An 18,000-nucleotide genomic window follows, 5' to 3' on the forward strand; every position below is an offset into this window, starting at 1 on the left:
TCCAAATAGTGCTATGAAAATGAATGAGGGGGGCAGCTTAGGGGGGGGGTCCTTAGGGTACAGTGGTCTTAAATGGGGTTTCCAAGACTTTTATACTGATGCTCTATCCTCAGGATAAGTGAGCAGTATCTGATGGGTGGGGGGGAGGCTCTGACACCCGGGACCCCTGCCATCAGCTGTTTGAGAAGGCATTTCCTAGGCCAGTGATGTCACGTTTGATCACGTGGCTGAGGAGCAGCTCATCCCCATTGACGTGAAGGGAGCAGAGCGTGATACCAAGCGGGGCCACGATACAATGTGCGGCCCTGTGCTTAGTGAGCAGAGAGAAGGCCGTGGCGCTCACAGGAGTACCGGTGCCTTCTCAAACAGCTGATCAGCAGGGCCCCAGGCGTTGGACCCCTACTGATCAGATACTGATTATCTATCAAGAGGATAGGTTCATCGGTAAAAAAAAAATAAAAATAATTGGATATCATTTCCAAAGTGATTGTGTACAGGAGGCCGGAGTCGCCCTCTAATGGGTGGTTCCTGCTACTACTCATCAGACCAAGCCCCTTGTACCCCACACCCCTGGGATGGCACCTGATGTTATCTGCAGTTTTACAATGTCCTCCTGGTGAATATAACATAACCAAACCGTTCATCTGTTTTTATTACAATGCAACATCATCTGTACAATCCAACAATGTCTGTGCAATCCAACTGTACAATTCGATCTGTGCAATCCAGCCATACAATCAGATCTGTACAAATGTTCTCTGACCTTTCAGACTCCACCATCCCAAGCGGAGTGCCTCCTCCCTGCCCACACTACAGACTCCACAAGATCAGAGACCTGGCAGGGAGGAGTGTGCAGCAGATAACCAGAGGAGGACGCTGTGCACAGTAATCTCCCACTCTTGTGGGAGGTAACTTCTTTAACTCCTTTCCGACCGCCTAACGCACGGATGCGTCCTGGCGGCGGTCGATTCATTCCTCCTGGACGCATCCGTGCGTCATCTCGCGAGACGCGAGATTTCGGTCTGAGCCGGCCCGCGCATGCGCATTGCGGGCCGGCAAAAGTTAAAGAACCATTTCGTCATCAGCCTGCCAGCCAATGATTGTTGCTGGCAGGCTGGAGATTTTCAAAAAATCTAATCCCAAGCCATCTAACACCTTATATTTATAAATATAAGGTGTTAAATGGCTGCTGTGCTCCTCTGCTGGTCCTTTTCGTCGGTTGGTCTCAGCAGAGGAGCAGGAATCACAGTGAGTAGCACCAAACAGCACACTTAGCCCCCAGATCACCCCAATTAACCCCTTAATCACCCCTGTCAATCACCTAGTGAAAGGGAAAAAAGTGATCAGTGTAAACTGTCACTTTTTTTTTTTTTCACTGGTATTGACCGTTAGGTTTTAGGGTAGTTTAGGGATCGGTTAGCGCCCAGCCCACCGCACCGCAGTCACTGATTCGCCGATAAGCGTATCGCTAATCAGCATTTGTACTTTTATAGTATCTGTAAGTGATCAAAACTGATCACAGTCAGATCTATAATAGTATTAGTGTCACCTTAGCTCGCCCTCCACCCAAAACGCAGTGTTTGCCCGATCAGGCCTGATCGGTCGCCCACACGTGCGTTCACCCACGCCCGCCCCGCCGCAGTGACAACTTTTTTTTTTTTTTTTTATCACTGCACAATCACTTTACACGCGCTGCGGCAATAAAAAAAATCAGTTTTGAGAGGATGATTCCATCTTCGATGCTCTCCCCTGTGAAATTCAAACATACCTGGAGCCCCTGGATGGCTCACTCGAGGTTTTCTAGGTAATTGGCCCTCAAACCTGTGGCCCTTAAGTGGGGAATGGTCATAATTAAATACAATGCCTTTGGTCAGGTCCCTCCTGCAGTTGAGCCTTCTGAGCAGACAGACTTGTGATCAATATCTGTTATTTTTGCTTTGTATGTTCTATTGCTGATTTAAACTTAATGTAAGATACGTGTATTCCATAATAATGGAAACTTTCTTTATGGCACTATCAATGTCTCAGGTGGCTGCGTCCACCTTGAATGGTTTATGCAATGACGTGTACTGCTGACCATATTTTGAAAAATTCTCAATAAAAATGTTGAACTTTAAAAAAAATCAGTTTTGATATTTTTTTATCAATCGCAGCGGCCTCCGGTACTTCGCTAGCCTCCCATTTGTAAGACAGGCTTGCTTTTTTTCTTGGGTAGTCTCAGGGAATACCCCTAAATTTAGTTGCCCAAATGTCAAACAGGGGGTATTCTTCTGAAGAGGCCTACAGGCTTCTGACCCAGTCGGATGAGGAATGGGAACCCTCATCTGATGAATCTAGCGGGTCAGAATATGAACCTGTAGAAAGCAGTGGCAGTCTGACCCAAAGTTTGGACGAGGAGGTTGAGGTCCCTGATAGCACCAGGCGTACCCGGCCCCATGTCGCTAGACCACAGGTTGCGCAGGATCTGCTTCAAGGGCAGCAGAGTGGGGCTGGCGCTGTCGGATTACGTGGTGAGGCATACACCAGCAGCGCAGCCCTCCCTGGACCTAGTACCAGCACTGCCGTACAACATGGTGAAGTAGCGAGCACCAGAAGGGCAGTTGAAGCTGGTACGGTGGCACGAGCAGTAGTTACCCCGTCGCAGCCACCGCAAAGACGTGCCCGTAGAGCCCCTAGAATCCCTGAGGTGCTGGCAAACCCTAATTGGCAGTCCCCGACTTCAGCCGCACCTGTAGTTCCCCCTTTCACCGCCCAGTCTGGAGTTTGGGTTGAGACAACTCAGATCAGTTCGGCCCTGGGATTTTTTGAGCGGTTCTTGACTGCGGAGCTCTTGGACATAGTCGTGGCAGAAACAAACCGGTATGCCACTCAATTTATAGCCGCCAACCCGGGAAGCTTTTATGCCCAGCCTTTCCGGTGGAAACCAGTCCAAGTTTCCGAAATTAAAACTTTTCTGGGCCTCCTCCTCAACATGGGTCTAACCAAAAAGCATGAATTGCGGTCATATTGGTCCACGAACCCAATTCATCACATGCCCATGTTCTCTGCTGCTATGTCCAGGACACTATTTGAGGCCATCCTGCGTTTCCTGCACTTTAGCGACAACACCACCTCCCGTCCCAGAGGCCACCCAGCTTTTGACCGGCTCCACAAAATTCGGCCCCTCGTAGACCACTTCAACAACAAATTTGCAGATTTGTATACCCCCAGAGCAAAACATCTGCGTATACGAGACCCTAATACATTTTATCGGGCGCCTTGGCGTCAAACAATACATCCCAAGCAAGCGCGCCCGGTATGGGGTCAAATTGTATAAGCTTTGTGAAAGGGCCACAGGCTATACCCACAAATTTCGGATCTATGAGGGTAAAGATCAGACCCTGGAGCCGGTCGGTTGCCCTGACTATCTGGGGAGCAGTGGGAAGACAGTCTGGGACTTGGTGTCACCCTTATTTGGCAAGGGGTACCATCTTTATGTGGACAATTTCTACACAAGTGTGGCCCTCTTCAGGCATTTGTTTCTAGACCCTCTTCAGGCACTGCGCGAACTAGTCGCAGGGGCTTCCCCCAACGGCTCGTTACCACCCGTCTTGCAAGGGGGGAGAGGGCTGCCTTGTGTAATGAAGAACTGCTCGCGGTGAAATGGAGAGACAAGCGTGACGTTTACATGCTCTCCTTCATTCACGCAGACACGACAATCCAAATTGAGCGAGCAACCCGTGTCATTGAAAAGCCCCTCTCTGTCCACGACTATAACCTTCACATGGGAGGGGTGGACTTCAATGACCAGATGTTGGCTCCGTATTTAGTGTCCTGACGCACCAGACGCTGCTATAAGAAGGTGTCTGTATATTTGATTAAATTGGCTCTGTATAATAGTTTTGTTCTCTACAGTAAGGCTGGGAGGACAGGATCCTTCCTCAAATTTCAGGAAGAGATCATCAAGAACCTCCTGTATCCAGGAGGTTCCATGGCCCCATCCACCAGTGTAGTTAGCCGTCTACACGAGCGACATTTCCCCAGTGTCGTTGCTGGTACCTCAAACCGGCCGCCACCCCGAAAAAGATGTTGTGTCTGTAGCAGGAGTGGAATAAGGCGTGACACCTGCTATTTCTGTCCTGACCGCCCTGCCCTATGCTTTGGAGAGTGTTTCCGGAAGTACCACAGACAGGTACACCTAGCATAGGGATTGCATCTCACAGGACAGGCACACAGGGCTATTAGGGCCCATTCACTCACACAGCTGCTGCAAACCTCTCCTTTCACCTGGGACAAAGTGCATAATGTACTTCGCCACATCTTTGGGCGATTTGTGCTTTGCACATTGTCCCATGGGGAAGGAGAGGTTTGTCCTATAAAGGTAAAAATATTTTAAAAAATCACCAGTAAGCAAAAAAGTTAACGTTCTCTTCAAAAAGTTAAAGTTTATATGTTCTGTTCAAAAGTTATTATAAAGTTAATAAATTTATTGCGTTGCGGCCTGTTTTTTTTTTTTTTACCTTCCAGGTGGACCAACTGATCGACTAGCTGCAGCACTGATGTGCATTCTGACAGAAGCATTGTGCTGCTGTCAGATTACACGCAAGTCGGTGTATGCGGCGCTGCAAGACGAGATTTCTACTCTGCAGTAAAAGATACGTTTGCCGAGGCATACGAGCTGAGGAGGAGGCGGCGGTGTTCCTATGCTTTGGCAAACACTTTGTATATATAAAAAATCCCGTCAATGATTTATTTATCCACATCGATTGATGTGAATGGAGAAATCGGGTTTGCCAGGGCATACGAGCTAAATGGGTATGGATGTTGGGCGGAGCTCCTATGTCCTGGCAGACTGCCTTTCTCCTTTTTTTTTTTTTGCAGAGATTTTTTCATCCACATTGATCGATGCGAATGAAGAAATCTGTGTCGTTCATTTTTTCTTTCAGCCCAGAGGCTGAACGGAACAAAAAAATCTCATTACCTGTATGCTCAATATAAGGAGAATAGCAGAAACTCCAAATGCTGGCCATACATGTAATGATTGCGGAGACCCTCAAATGCCAGGGCAGTACAAACACCCCACAAATAACACCACTTTGGAAAGAAGACGCCTTAAGTGATTCGCTGAGGGGCATATTGAGTCCATGAAAGATTGAAATTTTGGTCTCAAGTTAGCGGAAAGGGAGACTTTGTGAGAAAAAAAAAAATATATATATATATATATATATCAATTTCCACTAACTTGTGGCAAATTTCTTTTTTTTCTATGAACTCGGCATGCCCCTCACTGAATACCTTGGGGTGTCTTCTTTCCAAAATGGGGTCATATGTGGGCTATTTATACTGCCCTGGCTTTTTAGGGGCCCTAAAGTGTGAGAAGAAGTCTGGGATCCAAATGTCTAAAAATGCCCCCCCAAAAGGAATTTGGGCCGCTTTGCGCATCTAGGCTGAAAAAAAAAAGTGTCACACATGTGGTATCGCCGTACTCAGGAGAAGTTGGGGAATATGTTTTGGGGTGTCATTTTACATATACCCATGCTGGGTGAGATAAATATCTTGGTCAAATGCCAACTTTGTATAAAAAAAAAAAATGGGAAAAGTTGTCTTTTGCCGAGATATTTATCTCACCCAGCATGGGTATATGTAAAATGACACCCCAAAACACATTCCCCAACTTCTCCTGAGTACGGCAATACCACATGTGTGACACTTTTTTGCAGCCAAGGTGGGCAAAGGGGCCCAAATTCCAAAGAGCACCTTTAGGATTTCACAGGGCATTTTTTACACATTTTGATTTCAAACTACTTCGCACTCATTTGGGCCCCTAAAATGCCAGGGCAGTATAACTACGCCACAAGTGACCCCATTTTGGAAAGAAGACACTCCAAGGTATTTCATGATGGGCATAGTGAGTTCATGGAAGTTTTTTTTTTTTGTCACAAGTAAGTGGAGTATGAGATTTTGTAAGAAAAAAAAATCAAAAAAAAAAAAAATCTTTTCCGCTAACTTGTGACAAAAAATAAAAAGTTCTATGAACTCACTATGCCCATCAGTGAATACCTTAGGATGTCTACTTTCCGAAATGGGGTCATTTGTGGGGTTTTCTACTGTCTGGGCATTGTAGAACCTCAGGAAACATGACAGGTGCTCAGAAAGTCAGAGCTGCTTCAAAAAGCGGAAATTCACATTTTTGTACCATAGTTTGTAAACGCTATAACTTTTACCCAAACCATTTTTTTTTTTATCAAAGACATGTAGAACAATAAATTTAGCGAAAAATTTATATATGGATGTTGTTTTTTAAAAATATTTTTGCAAAAATTTCGTTAAATTTCGATTAATAACAAAAAAAGTAAAAATGTCAGCAGCAATGAAATACCACCAAATGAAAGCTCTATTAGTGAGAAGAAAAGGAGGTAAAATTATTTGGGTGGTAAGTTGTATGACCGAGCAATAAACGGTGAAAGTAGTGCAGTGCAGAAGTGTAAAAAGTGGTCTGGTCATAAAGGGGGTTTAAGCTAGGGGGACTGAGGGGGTTAAGGTGCATCAACAGATGTGTGTCTTTGGTCCAGGATGTCACATGCTGGAGGTGATGGCGAGGGCAGCGGCGTTCATCTCATGCATTTGTTCTCTTGATGTCTCGTATTGTCAGCGACTTCCCTTTGTTTAGACCATACAACCAAACAGCTGGAAACAGGCACGTCTGGAAATGGACTCTGAAGGTGTGGATCAGGATCTCTGTCTCTGGGGAGACCGAATAGAAGGAGAGAAGCTTTTCTGTGCAGTCAAGGAGCACGCCCACAATGGAGGGCTGCGGCAGGGGGATCCGGATCTCTTCGTTCTTGTGCCAAGCGCTCAGACGCTCCTTGTTCCACTTCACACACCAGGACAAGTCGCTGTCTCCGAGTTGTTGGCTTTTGCCGATTTCTGAGGCTGCCACCCCAATGCCCCATCCATTGCTGTCTGCGGTGCTGACCTCCCAGTAGGTGCACCCTACGGACAAACCTTCAGAGCACAGAGCCTGACAGCTGAGGAACCTGCGCTCGTTTTTGGGGTAGGAATAATTCTTATCGGCCACAGTCACAGTCTTCAAGTCGGAGGAAAGAGACAGACGGCAGCTGACAGTATCACGGTCAAAAGAGACAACAGTCGCCCCTAAAATAAGGAAACAGGTTAGTGTGTATACTGCGTGTATGGATTACTGCCATTACTGGGGTAACGGCCATCGTGACCGTTGCCTTCACAAAGGTTGTCCATGCTTCACTGGAAAGTGTCATGGGAAGAATCACTACTGATCTGAAGAGAGCTGGGTGAACTCCATGATGGAAATCTGCCAGAGGCCAAACTTTGTCACCCAACTTCTCCATCAACAGATATAACTAACGAGCATTTTAACAGAATATATAACAGCCGCACAGACTCTTGGACGAAGATCTGGTATCTACACATCAGTAATCGGCCAGGTCACTGGGGCAGAGGACACTATACTCACACTGCAGAAGTTTGCTGGGGGGTTTCACCTGAAGACTGGCACTGATCTCCTGCTCTCCAGGCTGGGATGATCCGGGAGATAACTCCAAGGAGTCCTCCAGCACTGTAATAAGATGGACAGAAATGTAATGATTACGTCATCCTCCTGTGATTCCACGTCTAACCAGAGGGAGACAACCCTGGGCAGATCACAGGGCAGGTAAACCTTCTGGAAAATCAAGGGTTTGGTCAGTGCTTAATCCACATTACTGCTGCTGCACCCCAAGTCAGATCAACCATCATGGTCCATAAGACCTCAAGTCAAGCACCTTGGGAAACGTGAGCCATATGCTACTGGGATCATTGCTGAATGTATACTTTGTGTATATTTTATGCCCTTTGTCAGCAGGTAGCAGAATAGAAGGGGGTGGATGTTGGTGGACTTATATGACCTCTGATGGTACAATACATTTTCTGGAGTGTATTCAGGCAGAGGGTTTGTATTTCTTCATGGTCTGAGGAATTCTCACCTTGTTTGGGTGGGCACGGGGTGGATTCCAGGAGTGCGTGAGACAGAACACTCCGCTTCATTTGGGTCACTGCATCTGTGGTGTCCACAATCCGGTTCTCATCAAAGGTGTATGGGCTATGGGATGCTGATGTTGTGAAGATCTCCTCAGATTTGACATCCTGGAGGCCACAAGAAGAAAATATTCAGACAAATCACCAGGCGACTGCATAAATACTAATTACTACTGAGGATCCCCAGGAAGTCATGGAGGATGGAGAAGGACTTTACACAGCACAGCTACAGCTCATGGACAGAAAGTACATCCCGTAATGAGGTCAACAGTCCTGAAATCCTCCAAGTCCTTAGTATGTAGGTCTGCCTAGTGCATGACCACAGGGTGGTCCTCCCTACAGCACATTATTCTAGTATGCAGTTAGTAAAACACTAATACCCTCACACCATCATATATTTCTAGGTCTGGCCTCAATCACAAAATGCTCTTCTTCAAAACATTCCTGGATCAAAACCTTAAGAAATTTAGCAAGCAATGTCCTGCAGAGTAGCCCCAGACTGAAGCCTTCCCCATATGTGGACCACCACTTGTGACATCTTATGGAAGGTCTGCTGCACCTTCAGCATCGATATCCAGTCATACTCCAGCTGCTCCTCCAGTTGTGCCTTCTGCCTCTTCATGTCATCAAGATCAGCAATCAGCTTTTGCACCAGCTGTGATGTCTCTCTCTGTGCACTGTCCTGCTCCTGCTTCATCCTCCAGAACGCAGCCCGCTCCTGCTTCTCCAAATAGTCCCGCATTTCCCGGAAGTCCCGGGTCAAGTTATCCTTAATGTCAGAGATAAGTATCTGGAAGGACAGGAGAAAGATTAAAGACAGCAGATCAAATACAGCATGGGTGTACGTGGTGGACATCGAACCAGAGATTCTGGAACAGATTGTCAAAGTACTGGTCACACATATCTCCATTATCCTAAATTACATCCTGTAATCTACTCCAGAGCTGCACTCACTATTCTGCTGGTGGAGTCACTGTGTACATACATTACTTACCCTGTACTGATCCTGAGTTACAGTCAGGTCCATAAATATTGGGACATCAACACAATTCTAAAATTTTGGGCTCTATACACCACCACAATGGATTTGAAATGAAACAAACAAGATGTGTATTAACTGCAGACTGTCAGATTTAATTTGAGGGTATTTACATCCAAATCAGGTGAACGGTGCAGGAATTACAACAGTTTGCATATGTGCCTCCCACTTGTTAAGGAACCAAAAGTAATGGGACAATTGTCTTCTCAGCTGTCCCATGGCCAGGTGTGTGTTATTCCCTCATTATCCTAATTACAATGAGCAGATAAAAGGTCCAGAGGTCATTTCCAGTCTGCTATCTGCATTTGGAATCTGTTGCCATCAACTCTCAAGATGAGATCTAAAGAGCTGTCACTATCAGTGAAGCCATCATTAGGCTGAAAAAACACCACAAACCCATCAGAGAGATAGCAAAAACATTAGGCCTGGCCAAAACAACGGTTTGGAACATTCTTAAAAAGAAGGAACGCATGTTCTACTTACTCTATCAGACCTACATATTACCCTGCCCAATTTATTTGGTTTGTTAACACTGTATAGTCGGCTTTCCGGATATAAGATTAACTCCTCGAAAACAGAAGCTCTTCCCTTGAATGTGCCGGCAGACGTTCTAGCTACATTACGATCTAATTATCACTTTCGATGGCAAGATGCTGCCCTGCGTTATTTGGGGGTTAATTTGGCGGCAACGTATTCTTCCATATATACTCATAATTTTCCTGCCCTTTTTCAGGAACTTAAGCGTCAAATGGCTAAATGGATGTCTCTTCCCATATCCATGTTCGGCCGCATAGCGGCAGTTAAAATGTCTATTTTGCCGAAATTACTCTACCTATTTGAGACCCTCCCGGTCCATGTACCAGGGACGGAACTTCGAGCATTGCAAGCTGGGATATTTAAATTCATATGGAATGGGAAGAGACACAGGATAGCTAGTAGTACCCTTATGGCCCTGAAGTCTTATGGTGGATTGGCGGTCCCAGATGTAGCCAAATATTATTGGGCCACGCATCTTAGACGATTGCCAGCATGGTCTAAACTCTATGCTTACTCCAGGTGGGTGGAAATTGAAAAATTGTGGATTGCTCCGATACACCCTAACTCTTTGTTGTGGTCCCCAATTCCTCAAGCTCAATTACCGGATTTACTAGGTCCAATGCTACATACATACAAAATATGGCAATATTGTAAACACCGTTTCTCTCTGGTTTCTGAGAAATCCTCCATGACATCTTTTCTGTTTACGCCGCTTTTCAATGCTGGGTCAGAGGTGTCCTTTTTTAAACCTTGGTTTGCCAAGAAAATGTTTAGGTTTGCAGATATGATTGATTATAGGACGCTGCAATTACTGTCTTTAGATGAACTTCGAAGTTCTAGATCACTTACGGAAGTCACTAGGTATCAATACTTGCAAATCCAACATTTGTTTACTACGTTGTTCCACTCAAGACAAGTATCTATCCCCACGTCTTTTGAGAAGATGTGTAAGCTCTCAGAGTCTACTAAGGGTCTTATATCCGAAATATATGTGCTTCTCTCCTCCCCGGCCTCTCTTGCATCAATCCGTCATTCGTATATGTCTAAATGGGAGTCCCTCCTGCACCGTTCCATTTCAGTAGAGGATTGGAGGATAATCTGGCAGAGAGCTGCGATGACATCTACTTGTGCCATTTATAGAGAGAACACTTATAAAATAATGATGTTCTGGTATCACACTCCACAGTTGTTACATAAGTTTAACCATGACATTTCGGATTGCTGTTGGAGATGCAACACGGAGGAGGGTTCACACATTCACATCTTCTGGGAATGCCAGATTCTAGCCCCATTCTGGACTATGGTACAGGAAATCCTGTATAGTCTGTTTGAGGTGAGGTTCCCCTTAGATCCTTATATATATCTGCTGAATATCCCACACATACCTCTGAAGAAACATCTATTAAAGTTAATGTTATACGTCTTGACTGCAGCTAGGCGTTTGTTAGCAAGATTTTGGAAAAGGACGGATTGCCCAACACGAACTGACCTCATACATAGTGTATTGGAAGTTAGACGCTTCGAGCACATGTCGGCTACACTGCTTGCCTCGGTAGATAAATTTGACCAAGTCTGGAAGCAATGGGACATGGTGTTTGATGTCTCAACTGACTGAGCTTTCACCTTACTCCCTTCATCCTAATCCTAATGTGTCTTGTCTTGTCATTCCCCACTGTACGTCTATATCTTTATTACATTACATTTTGTATAACTTTGCATAGTTAATGCGAATACAGTCGCTTTGTTACTATAATAGCCTATAGACACTTCTTATAGTACATACTCATTCATGACTATGGTATATGTATTTTTTCAGTCTTATTCAATGTAAAGGTATGTCATTTTTCTACTCAATTACCATTGATTCTTTTTCTGTACCATAAGTAATGTACTCTGAAGTCATGTTCTTTCATGTGTACGTGTTTATTTTTGGAAAAAATGTCAATAAAAAGACAATTGATAAAAAAAAAAAAGAAGGAACGCACCGGTGAGCTCAGCAACACCAAAAGACCCAGAAGACCACGGAAAACAACTGGTGAAGAAAACGCCCTTCACAACAGTTGGCCAGATCAAGAACACTCTCCAGGAGGTAGGTGTATGTGTGTCAAAGTCAACAATCAGGAGAAGACTTCACCAGAGTGAATACAGAGGGTTCACCACAAGATGGAAACCATTGGTGAGCCTCAGAAACAGGAAGGCCAGATTAGAGTTTGCCAAACGACATCTATAAAAGCCTTCACAGTTCTGGAACAACATCCTATGGACAGATGAGACCAAGATCAACTTGTACCAGAGTGATGGTAAGAGAAGAGTATGGAGAAGGAAAGGAACTGCTCATGATCCCAAGCATACCACCTCATCAGTGAAGCATAGTGGTGGTAGTGTCATGGCGTGGGCATGTATGGCTGCCAATGGAACTGGTTCTCTTGTATTTATTGATGATGTGACTGCTGACAAAAGCAGCAGGATGAATTCTGAAGTGTTTCGGGCAATATTATCTTCTCATATTCAGCCAAATGCTTCAGAACTCATTGGACGGCGCTTCACAGTGCAGATGGACAACGACCCAAAGCATACTGCAAAAGCAACCAAAGAGGGAAGAAGTGGAATGTTCTGCAATGGCCAAGTCAATCTCCGGACCTGAATCCGATTGAGCTGCATTTCACTTGCTGAAGACAAAACTGAAGAGAAAATGCCCCAAGAACAAGCAGGAACTGCAGACAGTTGCAGTAGAGGCCGGGCAGAGCATCACCAGGGATGAGACCCAGCGTCTGGTGATGTCTATGCGTTCCAGACTTCAGGCTGTAATTGACTGCAAAGGATTTGCAACCAAGTATTAAAAAGTGAAAGTTTAATTTATGATTATTATTCTGTCCCATTACTTTTGGTTCCTTAACAAGTGGGAGGCACAGATGCAAACTGTTGTAATTCCTGCACCGTTCACCCGATTTGGATGTAAATACCCTCAAATTACAGCTGACAGTCTGCAGGTAAAGCACATCTTGTTCGTTTCATTTCACATCTATTGTGGTGGTGTAGAGCCAAAAAAGTTAGAATTGTGTCCATGTCCCAATATTTATGGACATGACTGTACATCCTGTATTATACTCCAGAGCTGCACTCACTATTCTGCTGGTGCAGTCACTGTGTACATTACGCCGGCCTCGTCTGAGAACTCGACCCTGACTAGCCTCAGAACTGGGGGTTGTAAAGTTGTTGCGGGTGACTGTTCACACATTTGCTGTGGGGCCCAGTCCGTTCACCACTGGAGGGAAGCTGAGATAGGAGCTGGGTTCTGGACAGTAGGGCTATGCCTGCAGTTAGAAGGGGTCTCATCAGATCCTTGAAGAATAGATTTCTGGCTACTCTGACTCAGATGATCCTTAAACAGAACCTGTCACTGGGATTTTGGGTATAGAGCTGAGGACATGGGTTGTTAGATGGCCGCTAGCACATCCGCTATACCCAGTCCCCATAGCTCTGTGTGCCTTTATTGTGTAAAAAAAACGATTTGATACATATGCAATAGCACACGGACACTGAGTGCTATCCGCATCTTTTGCAGCCCCACTGAAGTGAATGGGTCCGCACCCGAGCCACAAAAATGCGGCTCGGATGCTGAACCAAAACCACGGTCGTGTGAATGAGCCCTAATCCAGCGATTCCTATCACCGCCACGATCCGGAGTCGGCACCACTTCTAGAGTTGGAGCTATCGAGCATCGCCAGTGAACGCGCGGTTTCCCTGTCCATCCATGTGAGTGCACTCGCGGCAGTGTTGCATTCGATTGGCTTCTGAGCGGCCGGAGAGGACGCCGCGATGGACTCCACGACAGAGGGACGCAGCTAGAACTGCAGGACGGACGAGTGCACCATGCAATGACAGACATGTTCCAGGTGATGAGCACTCGTACGAAGTCACCCAACTTTCAGAGAAGGAAGTGCGGCTGTTCTGGAGAATTAACTCCTTACAATCCTGTGTTCCATAATAGAAGGATTCAAGGACATTTCACAATTTCAAGATGACTGAGCTTCTGGAAAGTATTGCACCTCGAGCACTTCCTTTTAGCTCGCGCAGCCAGTTGTGTCCAGAAATGGAAAAGTCGTTCCAGTCATTCATGGAGAGACCTGAGAAGCGTTTGATCCCAGTACAATCGCCATCCGCACGCTCGCTGTGAAGTATCTGATCTGATCTGGCTAAGATCATCTTTTTATTGATCTGGAGAATTGTACCGATGTCAGAAGGATTCTGTAAACATGCATCCAGAAGAGGAGATCCCTTCAGAAGATTGGAGGCCTCAACCTCAAGGCCCAATAAGAGCCAGAGGACAAGTAATGCCATCAGCTCAGTTTGGAGGCGCCACGAGCAGAGTCCTCTTCATGCAAGACCGCCCTCTACCTGCTCCACTGCCACCTCCCCGACCGAACTGGAAGAATCCTACGTAGAGGATAAACATGCTCAGTGGTGGACATGTAGTCTTCTGTCCCACCCACCCGGACACTGACCGAGCTGCCGTAGGACGTCCAGGAAAATGAAAAAAAATTTTACGGAAATTTCCTGTAATCCGAAGGAACTTTCCCCCCCTCTTTCTAAATGTAATATTGCTGTAGAGAAATCCATCAGCTCCTTCCTCCTGCTGAGCTTTACAGGGTTAAGTGATCATTGCTGCTTATTAACCTGTTGCTGTCCGGTTGTACCTGGGGGCTTTAACCCATTCATGCTAGTGCTGCCTACAGACTACAGGAAATGAAAATTTTGGTAAGTACATTTTTTGTTGTACCTTCCTGGCGTTGTGTGATAGAACCGTCCTACACTGAGACCTGGCGCTAACAACATAGAGAGAGAGGCCTGATCTGTGGGGGCGTCACCTGAATCTCCCGGTAGGCGTCCTTGTGGCGGCTGATGATGTGCTCCTTACTTGTGATGCTTTCCTCCAGGTGACTGATCCTCCTCCTCATAATCTCCTTCAGAAAACACAAATAGAAAATCAGAATTAGAGAACGATGCTGAGGATGAGGCCCAGACCCCCGCCCCGCCAGCTGCGCTCACCAGCCAGTGAGCCATCAGCCAAAGCATTAAAACCATCGATCGGGGGGGATATAGCCGGCAATGAATAACACCGACAGGGCGACAGGAGGAGGGAGAAGCCGAGCATGACTGGGGCAGCCGCCAATGACGGGGAGGGGGAGGATGTCGGGGCAGCCGCCGATGACTGAGGGGGGGGGGGGCGGACATTGGGGCAGCCGCCGATCGAGGGGCGGGGGGTTGGGGAAAGCAGCTGCAGATGACTGGGGGCGGGGCGTGGCGGACGTCAGGGCAGCTGCCCTTTTATATCCTTCACCCACCAGTTCAGTGCATTGGCCCCCATAGGATTGGTGGGAGACAATCGTGGCCGTTCCATCAGTGGTTGTCATTCTGATGTCACCGCATCTCCGCGGCTTCTAATACACTGCAGGGGGAGGGGCTAATGCAATCCACAGGTGATGTCATCAGAATCTCCACTCTCATACATCTGCTAGCTTGGTTGTCAGACAGCAACGGAAAAGGCACATATTAACCCCTTACTGACTGTACAGGTACGGCGCACTGATCGGGGGGTGTGCAGGAGATGCCCGATCAGCAGCAGGGCTCCGGCTGTATATTCCAGCATCGGTGAATACACCAATGTCGGCACTTTAACCTTTTGTATGCTGCGGTCAGCGCTGACCGCGGCATGTAGGGGCTGTGTGGAGGGGACCCAATGGCCTTCTGAGACCCAGGGGGCGGGCAATGCATTACACCTGTATATTATACAGGGCAAATATAAAAGGAAAAAAGGTGTTTTAAAAAAAAGCCATATACAATAATAAAAAATAAAAAAACGCATTAGGTATCGTTGCGTCCGTAAACACCGACTCTATAAAAATTTCACATGATCAACCCCCTCAGATGAACGCCGGAAAAAAAAAGAAACGCACCAAAATAGCCATTTTTCGGTCAGTCTTCCAAACGCTTATTACCAAGTGACCAAAAAGTAAAATGTACCGCACAATGGCCCCAGTGAAAACGTCACCTCGTCAAAAAATGAGCCCCCACACAGGATGATCAGCAGAAAAATACACAAATATGGCTCTCAGAAAGTGGCGACACAAAACCCTTTTTTTTTTATTTTTCATTTATCTGCCCTCCAAAAACCATATGGCGCTCCTTCCCTTCTGATGCCTGCCGCGTGCCCAAACAGCAATTTACCACCACAAACGCTCAACAAAACGGGGGTGTTTGTTTTCCTGTTACCCCTTCTGAAAATGAAAATTGGGGCTTATGCAACATTTTATAGGAAGAAAGAAAAATGTTATTTTCACAGCTAAGGGTTTCTAAATTCTACGAAAAGCCCGTGGGGTCAAAATGGTGAGAACAGCCCTCATAGACACAAAGGTCAGAACACAGTGGACTGTAGATAGTTTTAAAGGGTTTCCACCACCAGAAATACCGTTATGTAGCTGACTGACAGCGATGCGCTAATGTCCGCACTACATAACAGTGTGCTTTTTACATTTCTCCCTGCAGCCGTTTTGGTAAAAAACACACTTTTTTTAAATGCTAATGAGCCTCTAGGTGCTATGTGGGTGTAAAATCAGCACCTAGAGGCTCCGTCTACTCGACCTTTATCCCTCCCAGGTCCTCTGTTCTGCCCGCACCGCTCCTCTTAATTGATGGCACGCTCCGCCGCATCACTGCCGAAATCCCGCGCCTGCGCCGTTCACTTCTGTATTCGGCGCCGGCGCAGTGAGTGAATGATACGCACCTGGTGCCGGATTCCTCACTGCGCCTGCGCCGACTATGCCACAGTGAGGAAGCCGGCATCAGGAGAGCGGCCTTCACTCACTGCGCCGAATACAAAAGTAAACTGAGCAGGAGCAGGATTTTGGCAGCGATGTGGCGGAGCGTGCTGGGGGGGGGGGGGGGGAATCCTCAGCCTCCCTGCTGAATGGATCTGGGGGGGGGGGGGGGGGGGAATCCTCAGCCTCCCTGCTGAAAATGGATCTGGGGGGTCCTCAGCCTCCCTGCTGATTGGATCTGGGGGAGGATCCTTAGCCTTCCTCCTGATTGGATCTGGGGGGGATCCTCAGCCTTCCTCCTGATTGGATCTGGGGGGGATCCTCAGCCTCCTTGCTCAATGGCTCTGGGGGGGGGATCCTTAGCCTTCCTCCTGATTGGATCTGGGGGGGGATCCTCAACCTTCCTCCTGATTGGGTCTGGGGGGGATCCTCAGCCTCCTTGCTCAATGGCTCTGGGGGGGGGGGGATCCTCAGCCTCCCTCCTGATTGGGTTTGGGGGGGGGGGGGATCCTCAGCCTCCCTCCTGATTGGGTCTGAGGGAACCCCGCCCTCACTCCACTCACCTGCTTCTTCCTGTATAGCTCCAGAAGATGCACAGGGTGACACTCCTCATGCTGCACTGCACACTCTGGGCACAAGGGGGAGCTGTGTGACACACAGAAATACTCCAGGCCTCTGTCGTGCTGCATGCAGGGCCAGGGTGCAGTGATGAGGCTGACCAGCAGGTGGCGCTGGCGTCCAGTGGGATCTTGGTGCAGCACCAGGTGTTCTTGGCAGAGTGGGGCCCCGCAGGGTAGGCACAGCCTTAGGGCCCCTGCCCCGGTACAGGAGGGGCAGCGCTCATGGGCTCTGCTGTCCTGGGCCTGCAGCGCGTCCAGCAGAGCGGACAGGTCGGTGTTCTTGTTCAGCTCCGGCCGCTCCTTGAAGTTCTTCAGACACAAGGGGCAGTTGCAGCGGGCGTCGTCCGCCCAGTACTTCTCTAGGCAGCCCCTGCAGAAGGTGTGGCCGCAGGGCAGGGTGCTGGGGTGCACGTAGTAGCTGAAGCAGACGGTGCACACCAGGTCCTGGGGCTGCAGCCGGAGCACCAGCAGCTTCTCCTCCTCCATAACGGCGGGGAAGCGTCCTCTGCCGCCACCTGCTGGAGGAGTGGTGTAAGTGCGGCTCCAGGGTCACGTGCCTCCCCAGACTCGTATCACTGTGTTACATAGGACTGCAGGGGACATCTACTCCATTACGTGCCCTCAGAGAGAGATATCTGTGGTGTTACATAGGACTGCAGGTGACATCTACTCCATTACCTGCCCTCAGAGAGTTATATCTACTGTTACATAGGACTGCAGGTGACATCTACTCCATTACCTGCCCTCAGAGATATATATCTGTGCTGTTACATAGGACTGCAGGTGACATCTACTCCATTACCTGCCCTCAGAGAGATATATCTGTGGTGTTACATAGGACTGCAGGTGACATCTACTCCATTACCTGACCTCAGAGAGTTATATCTGCTGTTACATAGGACTGCAGGTGACATCTACTACATTACCTGCCCTCAGAGAGATATATCTGTGCTGT

The 18,000-nt window shown here is 47.4% G+C and overlaps 1 protein-coding gene across 2 annotated transcripts; it reads right to left on the reverse strand.

The window, feature by feature from the left end:
• Window positions 1–6,393: 6,393 nt before the first annotated feature.
• On the reverse strand, window positions 6,394–17,550 carry LOC122923409 (E3 ubiquitin-protein ligase RNF135-like). 2 transcript variants are annotated; one of them, XM_044274213.1, is made up of 6 exons: window positions 16,989–17,550; window positions 14,476–14,571; window positions 8,591–8,821; window positions 7,980–8,139; window positions 7,472–7,573; window positions 6,394–7,134 (listed from the first exon to the last, which is right to left on the reverse strand). In XM_044274213.1, exons 1-6 carry the CDS (start codon window positions 17,529–17,531, stop codon window positions 6,596–6,598), a joined length of 1,671 nt encoding a protein of 556 aa, XP_044130148.1. In that variant the 5' UTR covers window positions 17,532–17,550; the 3' UTR covers window positions 6,394–6,595. The 2 variants fall into 2 exon arrangements, with proteins under 2 accessions (XP_044130148.1, XP_044130149.1); XM_044274214.1 differs by lacking the exon at window positions 14,476–14,571.
• Between the last annotated feature and the right edge of the window lie 450 nt (window positions 17,551–18,000).

The sequence above is a fragment of the Bufo gargarizans genome, unplaced genomic scaffold (assembly GCF_014858855.1).
Source record: "Bufo gargarizans isolate SCDJY-AF-19 unplaced genomic scaffold, ASM1485885v1 original_scaffold_1577_pilon, whole genome shotgun sequence".
In the NCBI taxonomy this organism is placed as follows: Eukaryota; Metazoa; Chordata; class Amphibia; order Anura; family Bufonidae; genus Bufo; species Bufo gargarizans.